Source organism: Coenobita brevimanus, chromosome 66 (assembly GCF_032717465.1).
Source record: "Coenobita brevimanus isolate Jiangsu-jjx chromosome 66, ASM3271746v2, whole genome shotgun sequence".
NCBI classification, from domain to species: Eukaryota; Metazoa; Arthropoda; class Malacostraca; order Decapoda; family Coenobitidae; genus Coenobita; species Coenobita brevimanus.
This window is the reverse complement of record NC_137019.1, coordinates 20,803,062-20,823,112: the sequence shown is the minus strand read 5'-3', so window position 1 is coordinate 20,823,112 and position 20,051 is coordinate 20,803,062. Positions and strand designations below refer to the sequence as shown.

The window sequence follows — 20,051 nt, the reverse complement described above, 5'->3', positions numbered from 1 at the left end:
TTTGGGAAGTAGAAATAATATGAAACAGGTACGTACTTTACATCAGGCCTGACACTTGGGGGCCTGTTGGGAATTGGAAGGATAGTGAGGGACAAGGAGGTAAAGATGGGGTGGGGTTTGGTAGGGGGGGGGAAAAGCCTAGCAGGGAGGGAGGAGGGGCAAGAGAGGGTGGAAAGGGATGCAGGTTGTTGTGGGAGGAGATATGCAGTTGCATGGAGGGGTGGGAGAGTGATGGGGGATAAGGAGGGCGTGAGGGAGTGGAGTAGAGGGTTGCATGTAGGCGGCCGAGAGCAGGGGTGCCCCCCCACCGACCGGGTTGATCCGATCCCCCCTCACGCCACATCAGTGGTGAGTTCTCATTGGCCTGAAGCCATGTATGTCATAACCGGGGTGAAGAAAATGCTCCGCAGTTTTTTACAGGCCGCGTTCAACTGATGCGATTAGGCATTTTGGCATAAAACTCAAATCGCATCAATTGATGTGATTAGGACTTAAGGGGTTAAATCCCACCAGTCCCTCAAGATACTTGGGAAGGGGGGTTAACTTGAAACCCTGTGACAAACACCGAAAATTTAGGTCAAATTTGTTCACATCACACCAAAATACACCAGAAAACTATATTGCCAAAACAAAATAGTGTGGACTTGTAAGAATTTACCAAACGCAAACATGAGACTTCGTAATTCAAACTAACTGGCTCTGCATGATTCGTCTGTTTAAGCAGTATTCGGCCATTCTTTACTCTAGGATTCATTGCATGAACTAATCTAACTAATTATACAAGCATCATGCACCATATCTAATAAACAGCTTAATAGAGATACTGAAAAATAAAACTGGAATTGGATACAGTATCTCTGTTTTCATCTCATTGTAAATTAACCATCTCCAGAGAAGCGGTGAAATCTTTTAAAATGATAAAAATATTAAACGCTCATTATTTTTTCTTTACACAATGTCTTTATCATTAAATTAACATTCTCATCACACACACCATAGGGCCCTTCAAATTCTACATAGTTTTCTTTGCACAAGGCTACTCTAATGTGATGAAGGGGCATGCGAAGAGGTGCTATGAGACTCCCCACGGATTCCAGTACTATGCTGTGGTAATCTTCTGTTCACTGGGGAACGCTCTCTCTTTCGTGCATAAAGATTACCAAAAGATACAAATAGGGCAAGGTGAATGCCTGTCTACAGTTTAAGACTATGGCCGTTAGTTCTCATTGGTTTGCATTGATATACGTCACAATCAGGCCGAAGCCAAGTGTTTGCAGTTTTTCCCAAAAGCCCCTCTATTGATCATATTGGGTATCTTGCATAATCCTGAAGAAGGATCGATCAATCCTGTTAGCACTTTAGGGGTTATGGAGGAAGTAGATGCCAAGTTAGAGCAGCAGAAGTATGAGGTAAGCAATAATGTGATGGAGTGTAGCTAGCATGTAGAGGACCAGCTGAAGCATGTAGACTGCCATTTGAAGATAATTTGTGAGAGAATTGAGGCTGTAGAAAAATATTGCATTGCTGAGCCTCAGGTTATTGTACAGGGAACATATGAAAAAAATAGACAGTGTGTGGTGGATCTTGATGAATCCCAAGCATCTAAAGGTAGCATTACAGGGATGAATAATCAGAATGCTGAAATTGTAAATCTTGGCCTTATTTTTGATGCCTCAGTTTTAGGTTTCCAAACCAGTGAAGTGCATGGCTATAATGGGGGTCCAGTTAATAGATGCCTCACGAATTTGATGGTGGAGTATCGTGGGAAGCTTACCATGCGCAGTTTGAGTTACTTGCTAATCAGAATGGTTGGAATGATAGGTAGAGGGCAGTGCAACTTGCTACTAGTCTCATGGGTGCTGCAGTGGAAATTCTGGGCCAGATATGGGGCCATGTACCAGAATGAGGTTTACAGAGAAAAATTCCGGACCCGTGTACGGACTCGAGGTGAATCCCTACAGCAGCTAACTCATGACCTGGAGAGTATGGCATAGAAGGCTTACCCTGGAGCTGCACCTAACTTGTTGGCTATTCTTCTGAGGGACCAGTTCATCGATGCTCTTGATAGTGCAGAGTTGAATGTGCAAGTGAAGCAGGCACAACCCAGAAGCATGCAAGAAGCACTAGCCAGGGCTCTGAAATATGAGTCCTACGTCTGGTCCTGTACATCCACTTTTCAGGCAGGTCGTAGTGCACGATTCAAGGCAAGAAAGGGGCAGGTATGTGAAGCTGAAAAATTTGAAGGAAGTTGCTGGTACTGTGAAAAGTCAGGACATAGGAAAGAGGACAGCTACAAGTGGAAGTGCGAACAGCAGACTGGAGGAGGTTACTGTTCTGCTGGAAGCTGGGACACAAGAGGACGATTGTTACAAATGGAAGCAGGAACAAGAACAGAGCAGTGCAAGGAAATCTACAATTGTAACCAAAGCACGTTGGACATGTAGTGAAGTGGGACACTTCAGTTCTGAATGTCCAAAGAAGAAAAATGAGGATAAGAAGAAGGCTGCAGAAGACCAGAAAGACACCGAAAACTTTTGGAAGCTGGTGTTAAGGGGTATTCACCAGCCGGCTTTTCCCAAGTAGCCCCACCACCAAGAAAGTGCAAGAAAACTGCAATCAGCAGTGTGTGAGTGGACAGAAGAACAGATTGTAAGAAGTGTCCCTTGGTGACTGATTCAACCTCAGAGCAGACTTTTGTGAGGCCTGGTGCATTACATCATTGGTATCTGCCTGAGTCATCAGAACAATTGTGTGGCATAACTGGGCACTGCACAGAACTGAGGGGACCGTTGGATGTCCAGATTGAAGTGGCAGGGCAAGAGGCCATCCTTCCAGTCTATGTAGTCGAGATGGAGGATCCTGGCTTCCTTGGTCTGGACTATCTGATGTCCATGGGATGTTAACTGGACTTCTGCTCCATGAAGCTGAAGGTCTGGGGAAAGTTGGTTCCTGTCACGGCAGCGAGACATACCAGTTCTGGTTTTGAGGTGAGGATGCTCTGCACTACAGCGATACCCCCAAGATCAGAACTATTGCTCCAGTGCAAGGTGAGTGTCTCTTTTGACAGCTGTCTAAGGGTTTTGAGTGTGATGTATGATGCAAGACGAAGGCCGGAGTGATTGTGGGAAGAGCTTTGGTGGAAACAAATGCAAGTGAAGTGCCGGTCGTGGTAGCCAATTTCTCCTGTGCCACAGAAGATCAACGAGGGACTGATTTCGGGATTGCCAGGCGGTAGACCCTGAGTGGCATCAGAGGAAGGCCTGTAAAAGAAATAGCAATAGTCAAAGAAGGTGGGTATCTGCCAGACCACTTACAAGACCTGTTTTCAAGGAGTTGCCAGTGCCTGGATGACTCACAATTGCTGAAGTTGAGGCAGCCGATGATGAAGTTTGCTGATGTCTTTTACACTGGAGACCTAGACCTGGGGTGCACTGATCTGGTGGAGCATTGTATAGATGCAGGGGATCACTGCCTGATTGAACAGCAACTGCGAAGGATGGCACCAGCCCAGCGGCAAGAAATAGGGAAGGTGATGGAGAATCTCCAAAGTCAAGGAGTGATAGAAAAGTCCAGCAGTCCTTGGGCATCAGCAGTGGTTCTAGTAAGGAAAAAGGATGGCTCGGCAAGGTGCTGTGTGGATTATTGAGCCCTGAATAAAGTGACCGTGAAGGATGCATACACATTGCCAAGGATTGGTGACATGTTGGATGTTCTGCCTGGTGCCAAGTGGTTCTTCACTCTAGATATGAAAGCAGGATATCATCAGGTCAAGGTTGTAGAGGACATGGAGAAAACAACCTTTTCATAGGGGTGGGGTTTATGGCAGTTGAAAGTGATGCCATTTGGCCTATGCAATGCCCCAGCTACTTTTGAGCATTTCATGGATTGCATATTGGAAAGCCTACACTGGCAGACAGCTCTCATCTACTCGTATCTGGACGATGTAATTGTGTTTGGACGGATTTTCAGCCAGGAATTGGAGAGGTTGTCAGAGGTGTTCAACAGGACCTGAGTGGCTCACTTCAAGCTGAACCCCAAGAAAGGCTACTTGTTTCAGAAGGAAGTGAAGCACCTGGGACACCTTGTAGGCAAGGTAGCAGCCATGGAAAACTGGCCGGTTCCAACTTGTGTGAAGGAGCTACGGAGTTTCCAGGGTTTGTGTACCTACTACTGGCATTTTGTCAAGGACTTTGCAATGAAGGCTGCACCTCTGCACAAATTGTTGGGGAAGGGGAAGAAGTTTGTGTGGACTGCAGTGACTCAGAAAGCCTTCGACAAACTCAAGCATGCGTTGGCTAGCTCTCCAATGTAGCCATACCCAGATCAGGGTCAGCCATTCATCCTGGACTGTGATGTTAGTGACCATGGTATTGGAGTCCTGTCACAGAAGAAGGACGAAAAAGAGTACGTGGTGGCATATTACAGCAAGAAGCTCAGCCCATCGGAGCAGAACTATTGTGTGACATAAGGAGCTCTTTGCAGTGATGAAGAGCCTTGATTTCTTCCATCCCTACTTGTATGGGTCCTACTTCATTACCAGGAGAGATCATGCAGCACTGAAGTGGTTGAAGGCATTAAAGAATCCGGAAGAACAACTAGCATGCTGGCTTGGGAAGCTGGACCAGCACAACTGTGAGGTGCAGCACTCCTGGGTGGGTACATGACAATGCTGATAGCCTGAGTCATCGGCCTTGTGACCTAGAATGCCAGCAGTATAGTGAAAAAAAGAGATCATAGCAAGAAATGCAGCCATACTGCAGTGAGAGGGCCAGCATCAGATAAGGAACGCCTGAAGGGGATGCAGATTTACAGCCAGTGCTAGAGTGGCTGCAGCAAAGTACAGTGTGAACACCTTTGGAAGAGGTTTCCAGATTGAGCCTTGCAACCAAGAGCTACTGGAGTCAGTGGGACCTTGTTTGTTTGAACCACTGACTACTGGAGCGTAAGTGGGAGACACCCAATGGCCTCAGCAAGTATTGGCGACTGGTGATTCCGAAGAAAATGAGGTCTGGGTTGATGAGTCCCATAACCAAATCACTAGTGGGCACCTGGGAGTGAAGGAAACTATAAGCTGGGTACAACAGAGGTTCTACTGGACTGGCACGTGTCAGGATGTTGAAGAGTGGTGTCGGGCCTGTGATGTGTGTTGTGCCAAGAAAGGACCCAAGAAACGTGGATGCACCCCTATCCAGCTGTACCAAGTGGGTGCACCGATGGAAGGAGTCTTGGTAGACATTGCTGGACCTCTGCCACTCACTGAAAGGGGAAACCAGTATGTATGCCATGGACTACTACTTCACGAAGTGGCTAGAAGCCTGTGCCATCCACGATCAAGAGGTTGTGACTGTTGCTCAGGTGTTGGTTGACCAATTCGTCTGTCATTTTGGGATGCCACAGGAGCTACATTTGGACTAGGATAGAAATTTCAAGTCTACTGTGTTCCGTGAGTGCTGCAAGTTATAGGGGATCAAGAAGACCAGGATGACCCTGCTAAGGCCACAGTCAGGTGGGATGGTGGAGAAATTCAACTGGACCCTGGGACAAGAACCGGCCAAGCACTGCGTAGAGGGACAGATGGAATGGGACCAGAAATTACCTGCATTGCTGATGGCATATCGATCTGCATTCCATGAATCTACCGGCTGCACCCCTGCAAAAGTGATGCTGGGCCATGAGTTATGTTTATTGGTTGACTTGTTAATGGGAAGACCACCTGGTGAAGAGCTGCCTGCAAACACCTCCAGCTATGCGAAGCGCCCTCAGGAAAGTCTGGCTGAGGTACATCATCAAGTGCGAGAAGCTTTAAAGTTTTAGGGCGAAGTGATGAAGCACAAGTATGATGCCAAGGCAAGTGAGGTAAGTTTCAAAAATACTCCCCCAGTATCCCTGCGTGTCATAAAAGGCGACTAAAAGGGTTGGTGGAGGGTTAGTGCCCCTCCCCGGAAAACAACTAACTAAAAAAACATACAATAAGCCTCGGACAAGGACTGACCAAACAATGACAACCAAGGACCGGACAAAGGACATGGTTATCGGAACGTGGAATGTAAGGGGAGCGAATGATGAGGTGAAAGAGAAAGAGATTGTCCAGGTGCTTGAGGGTGCGAAAATGGATGTATGTGGAATAACTGAAACAAAATGGAGAGAAGAAAGTGTGAGAGAATGGGAGTATGGATGGGGTATATGTGCAGGAGTAGGTGAGAATGAGAGGGCAAAGGAAGGAGTATGTATAGTTGTGAGTAGAAGATGGAAGAAGAGCATAAGACAGTATGGATCAGTTGGGTCAAGGATTGTGTGGGTAAAGTTGAAAGTTGGAATACAAATGTGGGCGATTGTGTGTGTGTATGCGCCAACGCAAGATCGTCTAGAAGAGTGAGAGAAGAGTTCTGGACAAATGTAGAAGTGTGCATGGAAAAGTTTGGAAGGAGTGAGAGAGTGTTTTTGATCGGTGATATGAATGGTAAAGTTGGGAATGTGACGGTGGATGGAATAGTTGGTGAGTGGGGTGTGCCTGCTGAGATAGATGAGAATGGGAGTGCGTTAGTGGACATTTGTGCTGGGAGGGGGTTGTTGATAGCCAATACCCTCTTCAGGCATAAAATGATCCACAGGTATACATGGCGAGTGATGAGAAGGGTGGGTGGTGAACTGAATGAAAGGAAGGCAATGATTGATTATGTGTATGAGGATGAAAGGATGCAAGAGCTCATAGAGGTTGGGGGAGTGGACTTTCTGACCACTACTTGGTGGTGGCCAGAATTAGAATTCAAGTAAGATGGAGGAATAGAAGAAGGGAAAGACGAGAGGAAGGAGTAGTTGCAATGAGAGTGGAAAGGTTACAAGAGGATTAGAAAAAGGCAGAGTATAAGAGAGAAGTGGAGAAACGATTGGGCAAATATGAATTGGTGCAGATGGGGGACGTGGAAGGTGTGTGTAGGATATTTACAGAAGAAATATGTGCAGCATGTGATGTGGTGTGTGGAAGGAGGAGAAGATGGAGGGGGATGCAAGGAACAGTGTGGTGGACTGAAGAGGTGAGACAGGCTGTGGCACAAAAGAAGAAAGCATACAATGAATGGATGAGAAATAGGGGCATGGAAGAAGTTGAGAGGTGGAAGAGAGAGTTATATTTAGAAAGAAAGAGAGAGGTGAAAAGATTAGTAAGAGAGAGTAAGAAGAGAGTGGATGAGGAATTTGGAAGGAATTTGAGTGTAAAGTGGAGGGACTGTAAGAAAATGATCTGGAAAGAGGTGAAAAAAGTAAGACAGGGTGGAAGTGAAGTTAGCAGGGGAGTGAAAGAGATAAAATGGTAGATTACTAGTGGAGAAGGGAGAAAAAGTGAGCAGATGGAGAGAACACTTTAAGGAATTGTTGAACATAGAGGATGGAAGTAAATGCGAGTATAAGTGGCTGAGGAATGGCTGGGAGGAGGAGGAAGGTGAGAAGACAGGAAGAAATCAGTAGGATAGAAGTTGTGGAAGCAATGACGAAAGTTAAATTGGGGAAAGCCCCAGGAATTGATGGAGTGTGTGGTGAAATGCTGAAGCATGGGGGAGAGATAGTAGTAGAATGGATGTGGAAGATGTGCAGATTGGCCTGGGAGGAAGGTAGAGTCCCAGAGGATTGGAAGTCAGGTATAATTATTCCCTTGTACAAAGGAAAAGGGGAATAAGAAGTGTGTGGTAATCATAGGGGCATTTGTCTTCTTAGTATAATAGGAAAAGTGTATGGTAGGATACTTATTGACAGAGTTAGAGAAAGAACAGAGAAATTAGTTGGAGAAGAACAAGGAGGCTTTAGGAAGGGAAGAGGTTGTGTAGATCAGATATTCATTCTTAGATCTTTAGTGGAAAGTTTCTAGAGAAGAGAAAGAAGGTGTATGCAGCTTTCATGGATTTGGAGAAAGCATATGACAGGGTGGATAGACAAGGATTGTGGAAAGTTTTAAGAATATATGGAGTAGATGGGAAGTTGTTGAATGCTGTGAAGAGTATGTACGATGGTGCGAAGGCTGCAGTGCGTGTGGATGGTGAACTAAGTGAATTTTTCTCTTTGAAAGTTGGGTTGAAACAGGGATGTGTCATGTCTCCATGGTTGTTCAATCTGTACATGGATGGGGTAATAAAAGAGGTACAAGGGAGGGTAGTGGATGTTGGAGTGGCCCAGATGAGAGAGGATAGTGTTTGGAAACTCCCAGTACTGTTGTTTGCAGATGATACTGTGTTGTTGAGTGAAGACGAAGGGGAGCTGCAAGGCTTGGTGGCTGAGTTTGGGAGAGTGTGTAAGAAACGGAATCTAAAGGTGAATGTAGGGAAGAGTAAAGTGATGGTCTTTGAGAGAGGTGAAGTCAGTGAATGTACAGCAAGGTTGGATGGTGAGGAATTGGAAAATGTGAGTACGTTTAAGTACTTGGGTAGTGTGATGAGTAAGGATGGAGGTTTGGAGGGTGAGGTGCTTGAAAGGGTACAGCAGGGAAGAAAGGTTGCTGGTTCTTTGAAAGCAGTGATATGAAACGGAAGTGAGCATGGAAGTGAAAAAGTTACTACATGACAGTATTGTGATACCAACTCTAACGTACGGAAGTGAAGCTTGGACGTTGTTGGAAGGACACAAGTCAAGAGTGAGAGCAGTGGAAATGAGTTATTTAAGAGGAGCCTGTGGAGTCACATGGAGAGACAGGCTGACGAATGAAGATATAAAGAAGCGTTGTGGTGTGGATGTGGATGTGATAGGAAGCGTTATGAGGAACACACTGAGGTGGTTTGGCCATGTGGAGAGGATGGAGGGTGAAAGACTGACGAAGAGAGTGTATGTGAGTGAGGTGGAAGGGGGAAGAGGGTGGGGGAGGCCGATGATGAGATGGAGGGATGGGGTGGAGAGGTATATGAGAGAGGGGGGTGTGAGTTGGGAGCAGGGCAGTGAAATGGCGGGGGACAGGGCGACTTGGAGGCGATTTGTGTGTGGCCACCTCAAACGGGATTGAGGCGTCTGGCAGTAGATAGATAGATAGTAGAATAGATAGACAGAATTTGGTTGTACAATCCTCAGCGAAAGAAGGGACAGTCACCGAAGCTGCAGAGCCTATGGGACAGGCCTTACACTGTGTTGGACCTCCTATCAGACATAATGTACCAGATTCAGGGAGGCAGGAAGTCTTGCCTGAAGGTGGGACACATGAATCGTCTGTGGCAGTACCATGGGACAGTACAGTGCAGCTGGGACGTCTCCGAGGAATTGTGCTTACCCCAAGCCAAGGATGTTGAGGAGGATCAAGGATCTGGAGTACAAGAGGATAGTGACAGTTTCCTGAGGGAAGTGAATCAGGAAGAGGACCAAGACATCCCAGGAGGAGTGGACTGTGTGGAAGAGTAGGAACATCGTCAGAAGCGGCATAGGAGAAGACCTGATAGGTTGAAGGATTATTTTGTGGATAATTAGATGTTTCATTAGGATTAAGGATTATGTTTGTATACATTGTGTAGTTTTGTCAGGACGACAAAGGACTAGGATGGGGTAGTGTTGAGAAGTGAGATTTTCTAGTTAGTGCTGAAGTATTCCTGACATTTCTCAAATTCTTTTCCATTACGTGTCTGAGTTGCCAGTATTTTTAGGGAATTATTTTGTAAGTTGTACAGTACAGTACATTGATTTTTGTGCTCTTTTTCTTTGTAATGTTTTATTCATGTGATTGTTTGTTAAATTATGTAATTTTATCTCAGTTTATATGCTAAATAATTTAGAGTGTTAAATAGTGTAACTAAACACTGGCATATTTTGGATGTCTCCAAGTTGGTAACTGTTGTAACCGTTCTTACCTCGGGAATGCATGAGAACTTTGGAGAAGTAATAGATCACTCTAGAATATAGGAAGCTTATATAAGGATGGGGAAGAGGCTAAAGCAGGTTCAGTCAGCTTTCATTTCAATATGAGTGTAGTTCAGTGTCAGTGCAGTGAAGATTGTATAGCTCCGGTACTTGTGATTACAGTGAAGTGAAGTTGGCAAGCATTAAGTGTAATTGCAGTTAGTGAAGATTATAGAGCTTCGGTACGTGTGAAATCAGTGAAGTGTAGTTGGCAAGCATTAAGTGTAATTATTTGGAAAATATAGACAGTGAACTTAAGAAACCATTGATTTTGTTGGATTGATAAGTGGAAAAACTGAGTCTTTGATGCATTAAAAACAACAAGGAGAAATACACTGAGGTGGTTTGGACATGTGGAGAGGATGGAGAATGAAAGACTGACTAAGAGGGTGTATGTAGGTGAGGTGGAGGGGGGGAGAGGGAGGGGTAGACCGAGGATGAGGTGGAGGGATGGAGTTGAGAGGTATATGAGGGAGGGGGGGGTGAGTTGTGGGGAGGGGAGTCAAATGGTGGGTGACAGAGTGACTTGGAGGCGTTTTGTCTGCGGCCACCCTTTGCGGGATTAGGGCGTCGGGCTATAGATAGATAGATAGATAGATAGATTATTTTTACCCCACTCAGAGATATGAGCCAAGTCAGACATTAGGTGTGCCAGATCCTCATCTTTTGTTGAAGTAAATGCTGAGATGGATGTTGTGGAAATTGAATGGAAAGGTGAAGGGTGGAATCATCAGTGTATGAGTGGATAGGGTTAGATGTACAGCTTAGAAGATCATTGATGAATAGAAGGAAGAGAGTTGGTGGTAGGACAGAGCCCTGAGGAACACCACTGTTGAAAGATCTAGAAGAACAATGGCCGTCTACAATAGCGGCTATAGAACGACCGAAAAGGAAGCTGCAGAGAAGGCACAGATAGAAGGATAGAAACCGTAAGAGGGCAGTTTGGATATGAAAGATTTATGCCAGACTTGATCGAAAGCCTTTGAAATGTCAAGTGCAATGAGAAAGCTTTTGCCAAAGTCCCAAAAGGAGGATGACCAGGAATCTGAAAGGTAGGTGAGAAGATCGCCAGTGGACTGTCCCTGATGGAACTCATACTGATGATCAGAAAGAATGTTGTGATAAGAAAGATGCCTTAAAAGTTTTCTATTAAGAATAGACTTGAAAACTTTTGGGACACTTGATGTTAAAGCAATTGGATGATAGTTAGGGGGTTGGGAATGGTCACCCTTCTTTGGGACTGGCTGAATGAGAGCAAATTTCCAGCAAGAAGGAAAGGTACAAGTTGAAAGACAAAGGCGAAAGAGTTTACCTAGGCAGGGTGTAAGCACAGAAGCACAGTTCATGAGGACAACAGGAGGGACTCCATCAGGCCCATATTCCTTGTTAGTATTGAGGCCAGTGATGGCAGAAAATACATCAGCTGAAGACATTTTACGTCAGCCATGAGGAAGTCAGAGGGGGGAAGTGATGAACAGCACCAGAATCATCTAAGGTGGAACTGGAGGACAAAGTTTGAGCAAAGAGATCTGAATTATCAGTAGAAGAAATAGCTACAGAGCCATCAGAGTAGAAAAGAGGAGGGAAGGCTGATGAGGTAAAGTTATTAGAAAGGTTTTTGGCAAGGTATCAAAAGGAGTGGGAAGAATTCGAGTTGGAGAGTTGAGAGCATTTAGTACGGATGAAATTATTTTTAGCAGAACGAAGAACAGACTTAGCATGATTCCGGACAGAAACGTATAAAAGATGTGATTCAGGGGTGGGTTGGCTCTGGTACCTTTTATAGGCCCTCTCCTTTTGCAGACAGCATTAGAACAAGCGTGATTAAACCAAGGCTTTCTTGCATTAGTCAGAGGATACGAGAAAGGAATGTATGCTTCCATGCCCAAGAGAATAACCTCCATAATGCACAAGGCACGCTCAGATGGCTCCCTGCCATGGAAGCAATAATCATTCCAGGGAAAATAAAAAAAGTACTACCTGAGGGCCTCCCAATCTGCAGCTCCAAAGTGCCACAGTTGACGTTTCTGTGGAGGGTCCACAGGCTGTACTGGAGCGATAGGATAGGTTAAGGTGATAAGGTTGAGATCGGAGGAGCCCAACGTCGAGAAAAGATTAACCATGTAAGCAGAAGGATTAGTTGTAAGGAAGAGGTTAATTATGTTGGAGCTCTCTCCAAGGCGGTCAGGAATACAGGTAGGGTGCTGTACAAGCTGCTGTAGGTCATAACTGATAGAAAAGATGTAGGCTTGTTCACTAGGTGGATCAGTGAAAGGAAAGGAGAGCCAAAGGTGGTGGTGAACATTGAAATCTCCTAGAATGGGGATTTCAGAGAAAGGAGACATGGATAAAATGTGTTCCAATGTAGAAGTAAGTTAGTCGAAGAATTTTTGATAGACAGTAGAATTAGAGGATAAGTAAACTGCAGATATATTTAGTCAGAGAACGACAGTAAAGCCGAAGCCAGAAAATAGAGAATTCAGAAAAATCAAGTTCAGGACGACGAGAGCAAGATAAATTGTTGCGTACGTATACACAACAGCCACCTTTGGCTTTGAAATAAGTATAGAGAAAGTAGGAGGATACGGAAAAGGGTTTGCTGTCTGTTGCCTCAGGCAGCTGAGTCAGTTAAGAAGAGGAGGTGAGGTTTAAAGGAGATGTGGTGTTCAACAGAAAGTTGGAGGAAAGGCCGCGAATGTTGCAGAATGAAAGAAGAAGTGAGTCAGACAGTGGTTCCAGGCAGCTCGTTGGGTCATCACCAGGAGAAGGGTGGATGGTGGGGGCTTTTATGCCTCCCCCCCCCTGGGGACTCCAAGGCATGGGTAATATGCGCCATTTTTCATTTTTTTTAATTTTGAAAAGGAAGTGTAGTGTGTACTGTGCATGTAGATTGGTGTTGACAGTTAGAGAAACTTTTAGTGGAGAGCATGCTGGCCTACTCTTTGTGTCACTGAAACACTGGAAAGGTTCAACAAAGGGGGATGGTTTGGAACTAGTCCTGAGAGCCGATGAAACGGGAGCTGCAGCTCTCCCTATCTCCAGCTTTCCATCCACCTTGGGAATACTTCCCGGGTCGACTGGTGCTACCTTTATTTAAGTGACTTCTGAGATTGTTAAGAAGGGAGTGGGGTGGGTATTCGAGGCTTGGGGCGTCTACTCTTGCCCCAAGGGGTGGGGTGCCCTGTTTTTGCTCTCACTGTCACTGCTGAGGTCTCCTGGAGGTGCTACAAGCCTTCAAAGTCAACAGCTGAGACCATGATGAACAGGTTGGTACTGCTATGATGCTAAAACAGACCACAGGATGCGAGGCACAACATGTTTTCTTGCAGCAGTATGGAGGAGAAATGTCTGCTTACCCAGGAATGTCGGTAGATGGCATGCAGATAGCTTGCCAGCCGCCTGTCATTTTGAATCTGGCACATAGCCAGCCACCTGCGTGTGTGTGACAGACTCGCATTGTCCAGGTTGACACTCGTAGTAATGAAGGGAAGTCCATTTTTGCCTTGGAATCATACAGCTGATTTGCATGTTGGGAAGTTCGCTTCACAGACTTTGCATTCAAGAATAATAAGCAATTTCTATTTTGACCTCGCATTGTAGGTGATTCGCACTGTGTGAGTTCGCATTGTGTGGGGGTGCACTGTACACTTTTTGAGGTGACTAGAAATTTATTTGGTACAGCCCAACTCAGATATTCTGATAACTTGGACAGCCTTCCCCCCCCCCTCCCTTAGTCCAAGTTAGGGGGGTTCTACTGTACATGTAAAGGGGCGGATCATTTCACGCCTGAAATAGGTACCATATTTTCAGTCATTGACTGTTAGTCATGGAGAAGTGACCAGCCCCCACCCATTACTTCACATGTGACTAAACCATTAGTATCGAAGGCTTTTGGAATGTAGAATGAAAAATGTAAGAGAAGACTGCATTGGCATGGCTTTTTTTTTATTTTATTTTTTAAATGAAAGAGTATATGTCATCAAGGAAACCTGAACAGGGTAAAACCATGTAATAATACATGAAAGGCCATTGTAGTACACCCTTTTAAAATATCACCTTTGGATGGGATTACCCAGATCAGGAGCAGTGATAAAATAACACATTATTGATCTAGCCATGGGAGGCTCCCTCTAATTCTAAAACTTTTATGATATACCATGTAAGAGATATTAGTATAACTGTCACATGTGGAATGGCTCCGCAAATACTATGCAACTCTTCTTGTGTGTGTGGGGATGGGTGGCTCCCCACTTACAGTTCTTCTCAGTAGGGTGAAGTCAAAGGTTTTTTGCCTCATTAACTCTCCTCCTCATACTGGCCCCCCTCACTTTATTACATCTTTGCCACTCTGCTGCATCATTATCTCTTTTCTACCACTGCTTAAGTGGTTACTGCTCTTCTGAACTGTCTGCTTGCATTCCTCCTCCATTACAGTAGGTGCATAGCACTCGTGGGCACTAAACTCTCACTCCTTTTCTGTCCAGCTCTCTAATTGAAGACATGACCAATACTCCCAGACCTTCATGTAGCTATGCAACAGGTCAGTTGTGTAACTGTCTTTCTCAGTCTGTATTTTCTTCTGTCTATGACTTCCAGTCTTTTAAGCACAAAGTGTTCAAGCATCTTGAAGTTAATGGATTCTCTCTCTCTCTCTCTCTCTCTCTCTCTCTCTCTCTCTCTCTCTCTTTCAGGAGGCTTCTGACCTTTGGTTCTGTCTTCATTACATTAAAAAAAAAAAAGTTCCCCTATCTCATTTAAGGTTAACTAATCATCTACTTGTTACTATAGTAGTACTGTACAGTCATGAACAGTTAAGTGAATCATATAACAGATCAGGATCTGTAGTATATACTTGTGGTTGAGTTGCATATACTGTGTGTTGTTATTTCCACTTTTTTTTTTTTTTTAATCACCTTGACATATGCATTGGAAGAAGGGTGGTTGCTGTCATCCCTGAGAAATGCGATGCAAATCTAACATGAGGGTAGAGTGGTCCCAGAATTGTAGGTGGCTAAAAGTCATCACTCTTAGAATGAAAATTCAACCACAGATTACACAGTCAAAGTGTTCGCTAAGACTACCACAACATACACACCTCTTACAGACTTGATGCTTTTTCCTTTGGGTAAGTAACAAGAATGTTACCCGTATACTCCCTGCATATTGTAAGAGGCAACAAAATCAGGTGCAGACTGGGGTGGCCTGAAGTCCTCTCCCTCTCATAGTGTTAGCATTAAAAAAAAAAAAAAAAAAAAAAAAAAAAAAAAAAAAAACTTTCATCAAAAGGAACAGGTAAACAGCCAGTAGGGTTAAGGAGGGAAGGATATGAGAGACATCTGTTTTGCTATTGACTCTCTCAGGGTGCTGCTGATGGTGGTGCCTGTATATACTTAAGAGTAATTTGATCTTACTTTCACAGATTGGAATCATTGGAGGTTCTGGCCTAAGCAATGCAGAGATATTTGAGGGAGCTCAGGAGATTTGGATCGACACTCCATATGGAAAACCTTCTGATGTATTGCTTGAAGGACAGCTCAGTGGAGTTCCTTGTGTGTTATTGGCCAGGTAAAGATAATTTTCCCTCTGAGGATTTGCAACAGTATCTCTTGTCTAGTTCCTGAAAAAACCTTTACTGTCATGTGGAAGAATTATGCTCACATTCTCTGAAATCTCCATTTTAGTGATTCATTGTTCACCACAAACAGTGGCCCTCTTCTCTTCATTCATTGATTCATGTGGTGAAGAAACCTACATCATTTCTATTCTTAATGACCTAGAGTAGCATGTACAGCACCCTGCCTGTATCCCTAACTGCCTTGGAGAGAGTTCCAACATACTAAACCACTACCTTACAACTAATCTTTCTGCACCATTAATCTTTCCTTTCTGCTGGGCTCCTTCAAGCACAGTCTTATCACATTAACCTGTCCTATTGCTCCAGTAAGGCCAGTGGACCCTCCCAGAAAGTGGCAGCTGTGCCACTTAGGAGCTGCTGTTTGGGAGGCCTTCAAGCAGTACTTTTTTTATTTTCTCTGGAATGATTATTGTTTCCATTACCAAGAGCCATCTGAGTGTGCCCCACACGTAAGTTATGCTCATGGACATGGAGACATACAATCATTTCTCTTATCATGTGTCTACTGCAAAATAAAGCTTGGTATAATCATGCTTGTTCTGATTCCATCCACAACAAGGAGAAGGCTTACAGAGGGTACCAGTACTAACCCATCCATGTTAATCTCATCTCTTTTATGTCTCTGCCTGGGACTTTGATAAGTTGTACTTCACTCTTCTAAGAACAATATCATTCATACTAATTGCTCTGAACTCTGTGACTCAAATTCTTCCTGCTCCTTCAGGCACCTTGCCAAAACCTCTCTAACAACTTTACTTCATCATCCATCCCTCTTCTTTTCTGCTATGATGGCTCTGTAGCTGTTTCTACTACTGAAAAAGCAGAAATCTTTACTCAGACTTTCTCCTCCAATTCCACCATAGACACATCTGGTGCCTTTCTTCAATCCCCCCCCCCCCTCTGCAGACTTCCTCATGACTGACATCAAAATTTCTTCAGTTGCTGTGCTTTCTGCCCTCACTGGCCTTAGTACTTACAAGGCACATGGGCCTGATGGGGTCCCTCTTGATGCCCTCTAGAACTGTGCTTCTATGATTACACCCTGCCCGGCTTAACCCTTTCACCTTTGTCTGTCAACTTGTACCTTCCTTCTTGTTGGAAGTTTGCTCTCATTCAGCTTGTTCCAAAGAAGGATGACCATTCCCGTTCCCCTAACTATGACCTAACTGCTTTAACGTCCTGTGTATCTAAAGTTTTTAAACCTTTCACATCGGGTGGCATGTCGACTTGCCACTAAGGAAATGTCTGTAGCCATCGGGTGACACGTATACATGTTCTGAACTTTTTATATTTGCGGACCAGTATTGGGGGCCCAATTGTGGTTCAGTATTAGGAAGTGGCAAGACTAAGGAGTTGCGATCATGGGAGGACTATTTTATTGTTTTTATTTTCGCCCATGTCTAATCACCCAGATTATGTTGTCAGATGAAAGTAAGAGTGAAAATGAAAGTGCTATTATAAAAAAAAAAAAAACTTTGAGTTTACCATTATACCAAATGGCATTCGTCTGGCAGTGGAGGAGCTTCAATACCACAGGTTTTAACAGCTAACCACACAGGTAATTATTATTTTTTTTACATTATGTTAGACATCATTTTACACAGGAAATTATGGTCAGTTTTTTGGTGTGGAATGTTTTATAAGAACACTTATCTTTATACAGTAAGAATCCTCTCATTTGGCGTCTTCGGGACCAGGCAGGTGCCAAAAGAGCAGAAACTGTTGAATGACCAGGAACACCTGCCAAAAAGTTTCTAGCAATCATGGTCGGTCACTCCAGTGCAATCACAGTGTCTAGCAAGTATTATTTGTCAACCCTAAGCACTAAATCAGACTTCTGTTTCTTAAGGTCTTATGTAATGGAAGAGCTCACACCAATATCTTCCATTATCTTCTCCCTAGGAACACCTGCCTCCAATTTTTCAATAATTCAGTCTTCTTGGTGAGAGTCAGCATCTTATGGGTGCATTTTTTCACAACACCCATAGGCTCTCCACTAGTAAAGGGCATAGTGCAACACGAGAACGAGAGGTTTATCGTAAAATTGCATGACAAAGTTTCCAAACTTTCGAATGGTCCCTCTCACAAAGCCAGACACTCATGAGTCGTGTTGGCTGATGATGCAAGGTTGGCAAGCAGAAATCTTCAAGAACGCTAAGCTCGACTTTAAAACACGCAAAGCTATAGGTGAACTCTTCAAGCCTGCATGCTAAACTGGACTTCAAAATGTGCAAGATATAGAAGAAAATCTAGTATTTATTGTCACTAAATTATTATGAAAAGCCCTTGATCTAGCACCAACAGCGCCAAAGTGGCCCATTGGCTCAGCATATGTGCCAGAAGAGCAGAGAACTTTTGTTATGGGACTATTGTTGAAAACCTTTGAAAGACCGGAAATACTATAAGACCAGATGCCGAATGCGAGGCCTTTTACTGTACATCTCAAAACCACTGTGTATAGGTCATCCAGCCAATAAAAAACACCCAAAGTGAAAAAGTTAAATCTCTTCCTAACAGACAAAGTATAAATCTTTCCTATTAGAGCCTTCTTTCTGATTTCCAGTATGGGTTCTGCTAAGGATGCTCCACTGGCAGTCTCACCTTCCTTTCAAACTCATGGCCATCTACCTTCTGGGACTTTGACCAAAGCTTTGTCATTGCACATGACATTTCAAAGGCTTTCAGTCAATTTTGACATAGATCTTTAATTTTCAAACTGCCCTCTTACGGTTTTTATCCTTCCATCTGTGCCTTCGTCTCTGGCTTCCGTTCTAATTGTTTTATAGCTGCTGTTGTAGATGGCCTCTATTCTTCTAGAGTTATCAGTAGTGGTGTTCCCCTGGGCTCTGTCCTGTCACCAACTCTCCTCTTCCTGTTCATTGGTAACCTAAGCTGTACCTCTAACCCTATCCACTCATATGCCAATGATTCCATCCTTCACCTTTCCATTCACTCCTTGCACCTTTCATCTCATCAGTTACTTCAGCAAACAAGGTATGAGGCTATGACACACTTAATGTCTGACTTGGCTCGTATCTCTGATTGGGGTAAAAGTACTGGTAATCATGTTTTTAATACCTCAGAAACTCAGTTCTTACATTTTTTGACCTGTCAAAATCTTTTGCAGGAGTATCCTCTAATTTTTAACAGCATTCATCTCAACCCTGCATCATCTTTGAATACACTTGGGGTTTCATTCTCTCGGAATTTTTCTTGGAAAGATCATATACCTTTCTTGTAAAATCTGCTTCCAAGAGATTAGGTGCAGTAAGCAGACTCTGTGCCTTCTGTACCCCTGCACAGTTGTTGACTTTATACAGGGGTTTTATTCACGCTTGTGTTGAGTACAACTCTCATGTGGGGAGGCTTCACACATACAGCTCTTTTCAACAAGGTGGAATCAGAGACTTTTTGTCTCAGTAATTCTCCTCTTACTGGTTCCCTACAACCTCTGTCTCTTTGCCACATTGTTGCATCTTTATCTCTTTTCTGTTGCTACTTCAGTGGTCGCTGTGTAGCACCCGTCTAGCAACAAACTTACATCCCTTTTCAGTCCAGCTTGCTAATGCGAGAGTTACCCATTACTCTCAGTCCTTCATGTATGCGACAGGACATCAGTGGTTATGCAACAGGTCATCTGTGGAGTTATCTTCCTCTGTCTGTATTTCCCATGGCCTATGATCTCCAGTCTTTTCAGTGCACTGTGTCCTGGCATCGTGAAATGAATGCATCTTGAAATTTGGCACTGTTATTTTATCTTGGAGGGAATATTCTTACAGGCTTCTGACTCTTGGGTTCTTCAACTTGTTTATAAAAAAAAAATTGAAATGTTGTTTATTGAGAAGATACAAGTTTCAACCCATCATGGACACTTGTCAGGTATGAAGAGAAACAGAACATAGTGAGGTGAGAAGGAGAGGGAAGAAGGAGAGGTAGGGAAGGGGAGGTAGGAAAGCAGCAGGGTTAGGTGTAGGAAGGTTGGGTAGGAAGAGATGAGGGAGAAGTTGAGTCAAGAGATAGAGAGAGAACTCTTCCATTTGCACAAATCAGAGTATTTAAATGAAAACACTTATTAATCATTATCTTCACAGTTGCATCCCTGCTTACATACATAATTGGGGATGAGAGTTGTTTGTAAGTCAAAAAGTTCTTATGTTAAAATTCACATATACACAGGGATAAATAATATGTACAAATTATCAGATGTTATGAAAACAGAGAGATACTGAAATACCATTCTTGTAGCACTTACTTGGGTAAAACTGATCATTGTCGGTAGTATTGTCGTCATTAAGTAGCAGTAGGTAATCTATACAACATTTTGTTGCCACTGAAAATTTAACTCAGTAAATGCATCTCAAAGAAAGTTTATCCATCCATCCATCATCTAATCCAGTGTTGCCCAGTGAAGAGTGTGGGAGCCCAGGGTTAGGCATGTTGGTCCTGACATAGAAGATGAAAATGACCAGCATCACTCATCCCCGAGTGGCATTACGTGAACATTAAACCCCAACCACCCCTTGGAATGAAACCTGCACTGGCCCAATCCTAT

The 20,051-nt window shown here is 43.9% G+C and overlaps 1 protein-coding gene across 2 annotated transcripts in view; it reads left to right on the top strand.

Moving 5' to 3' along the window:
* The window catches only part of Mtap (Methylthioadenosine phosphorylase), a 219,110-nt gene that overhangs the window by 28,969 nt on the left and 170,090 nt on the right, over positions 1-20,051 (top strand). For both annotated transcript variants that reach the window (XM_080276702.1, XM_080276701.1), the window contains exon 2: positions 15,284-15,429. In XM_080276702.1, the coding sequence (XP_080132828.1) occupies positions 15,284-15,429 (146 nt within the window). The remainder of the gene's footprint in view (positions 1-15,283; positions 15,430-20,051) is intronic.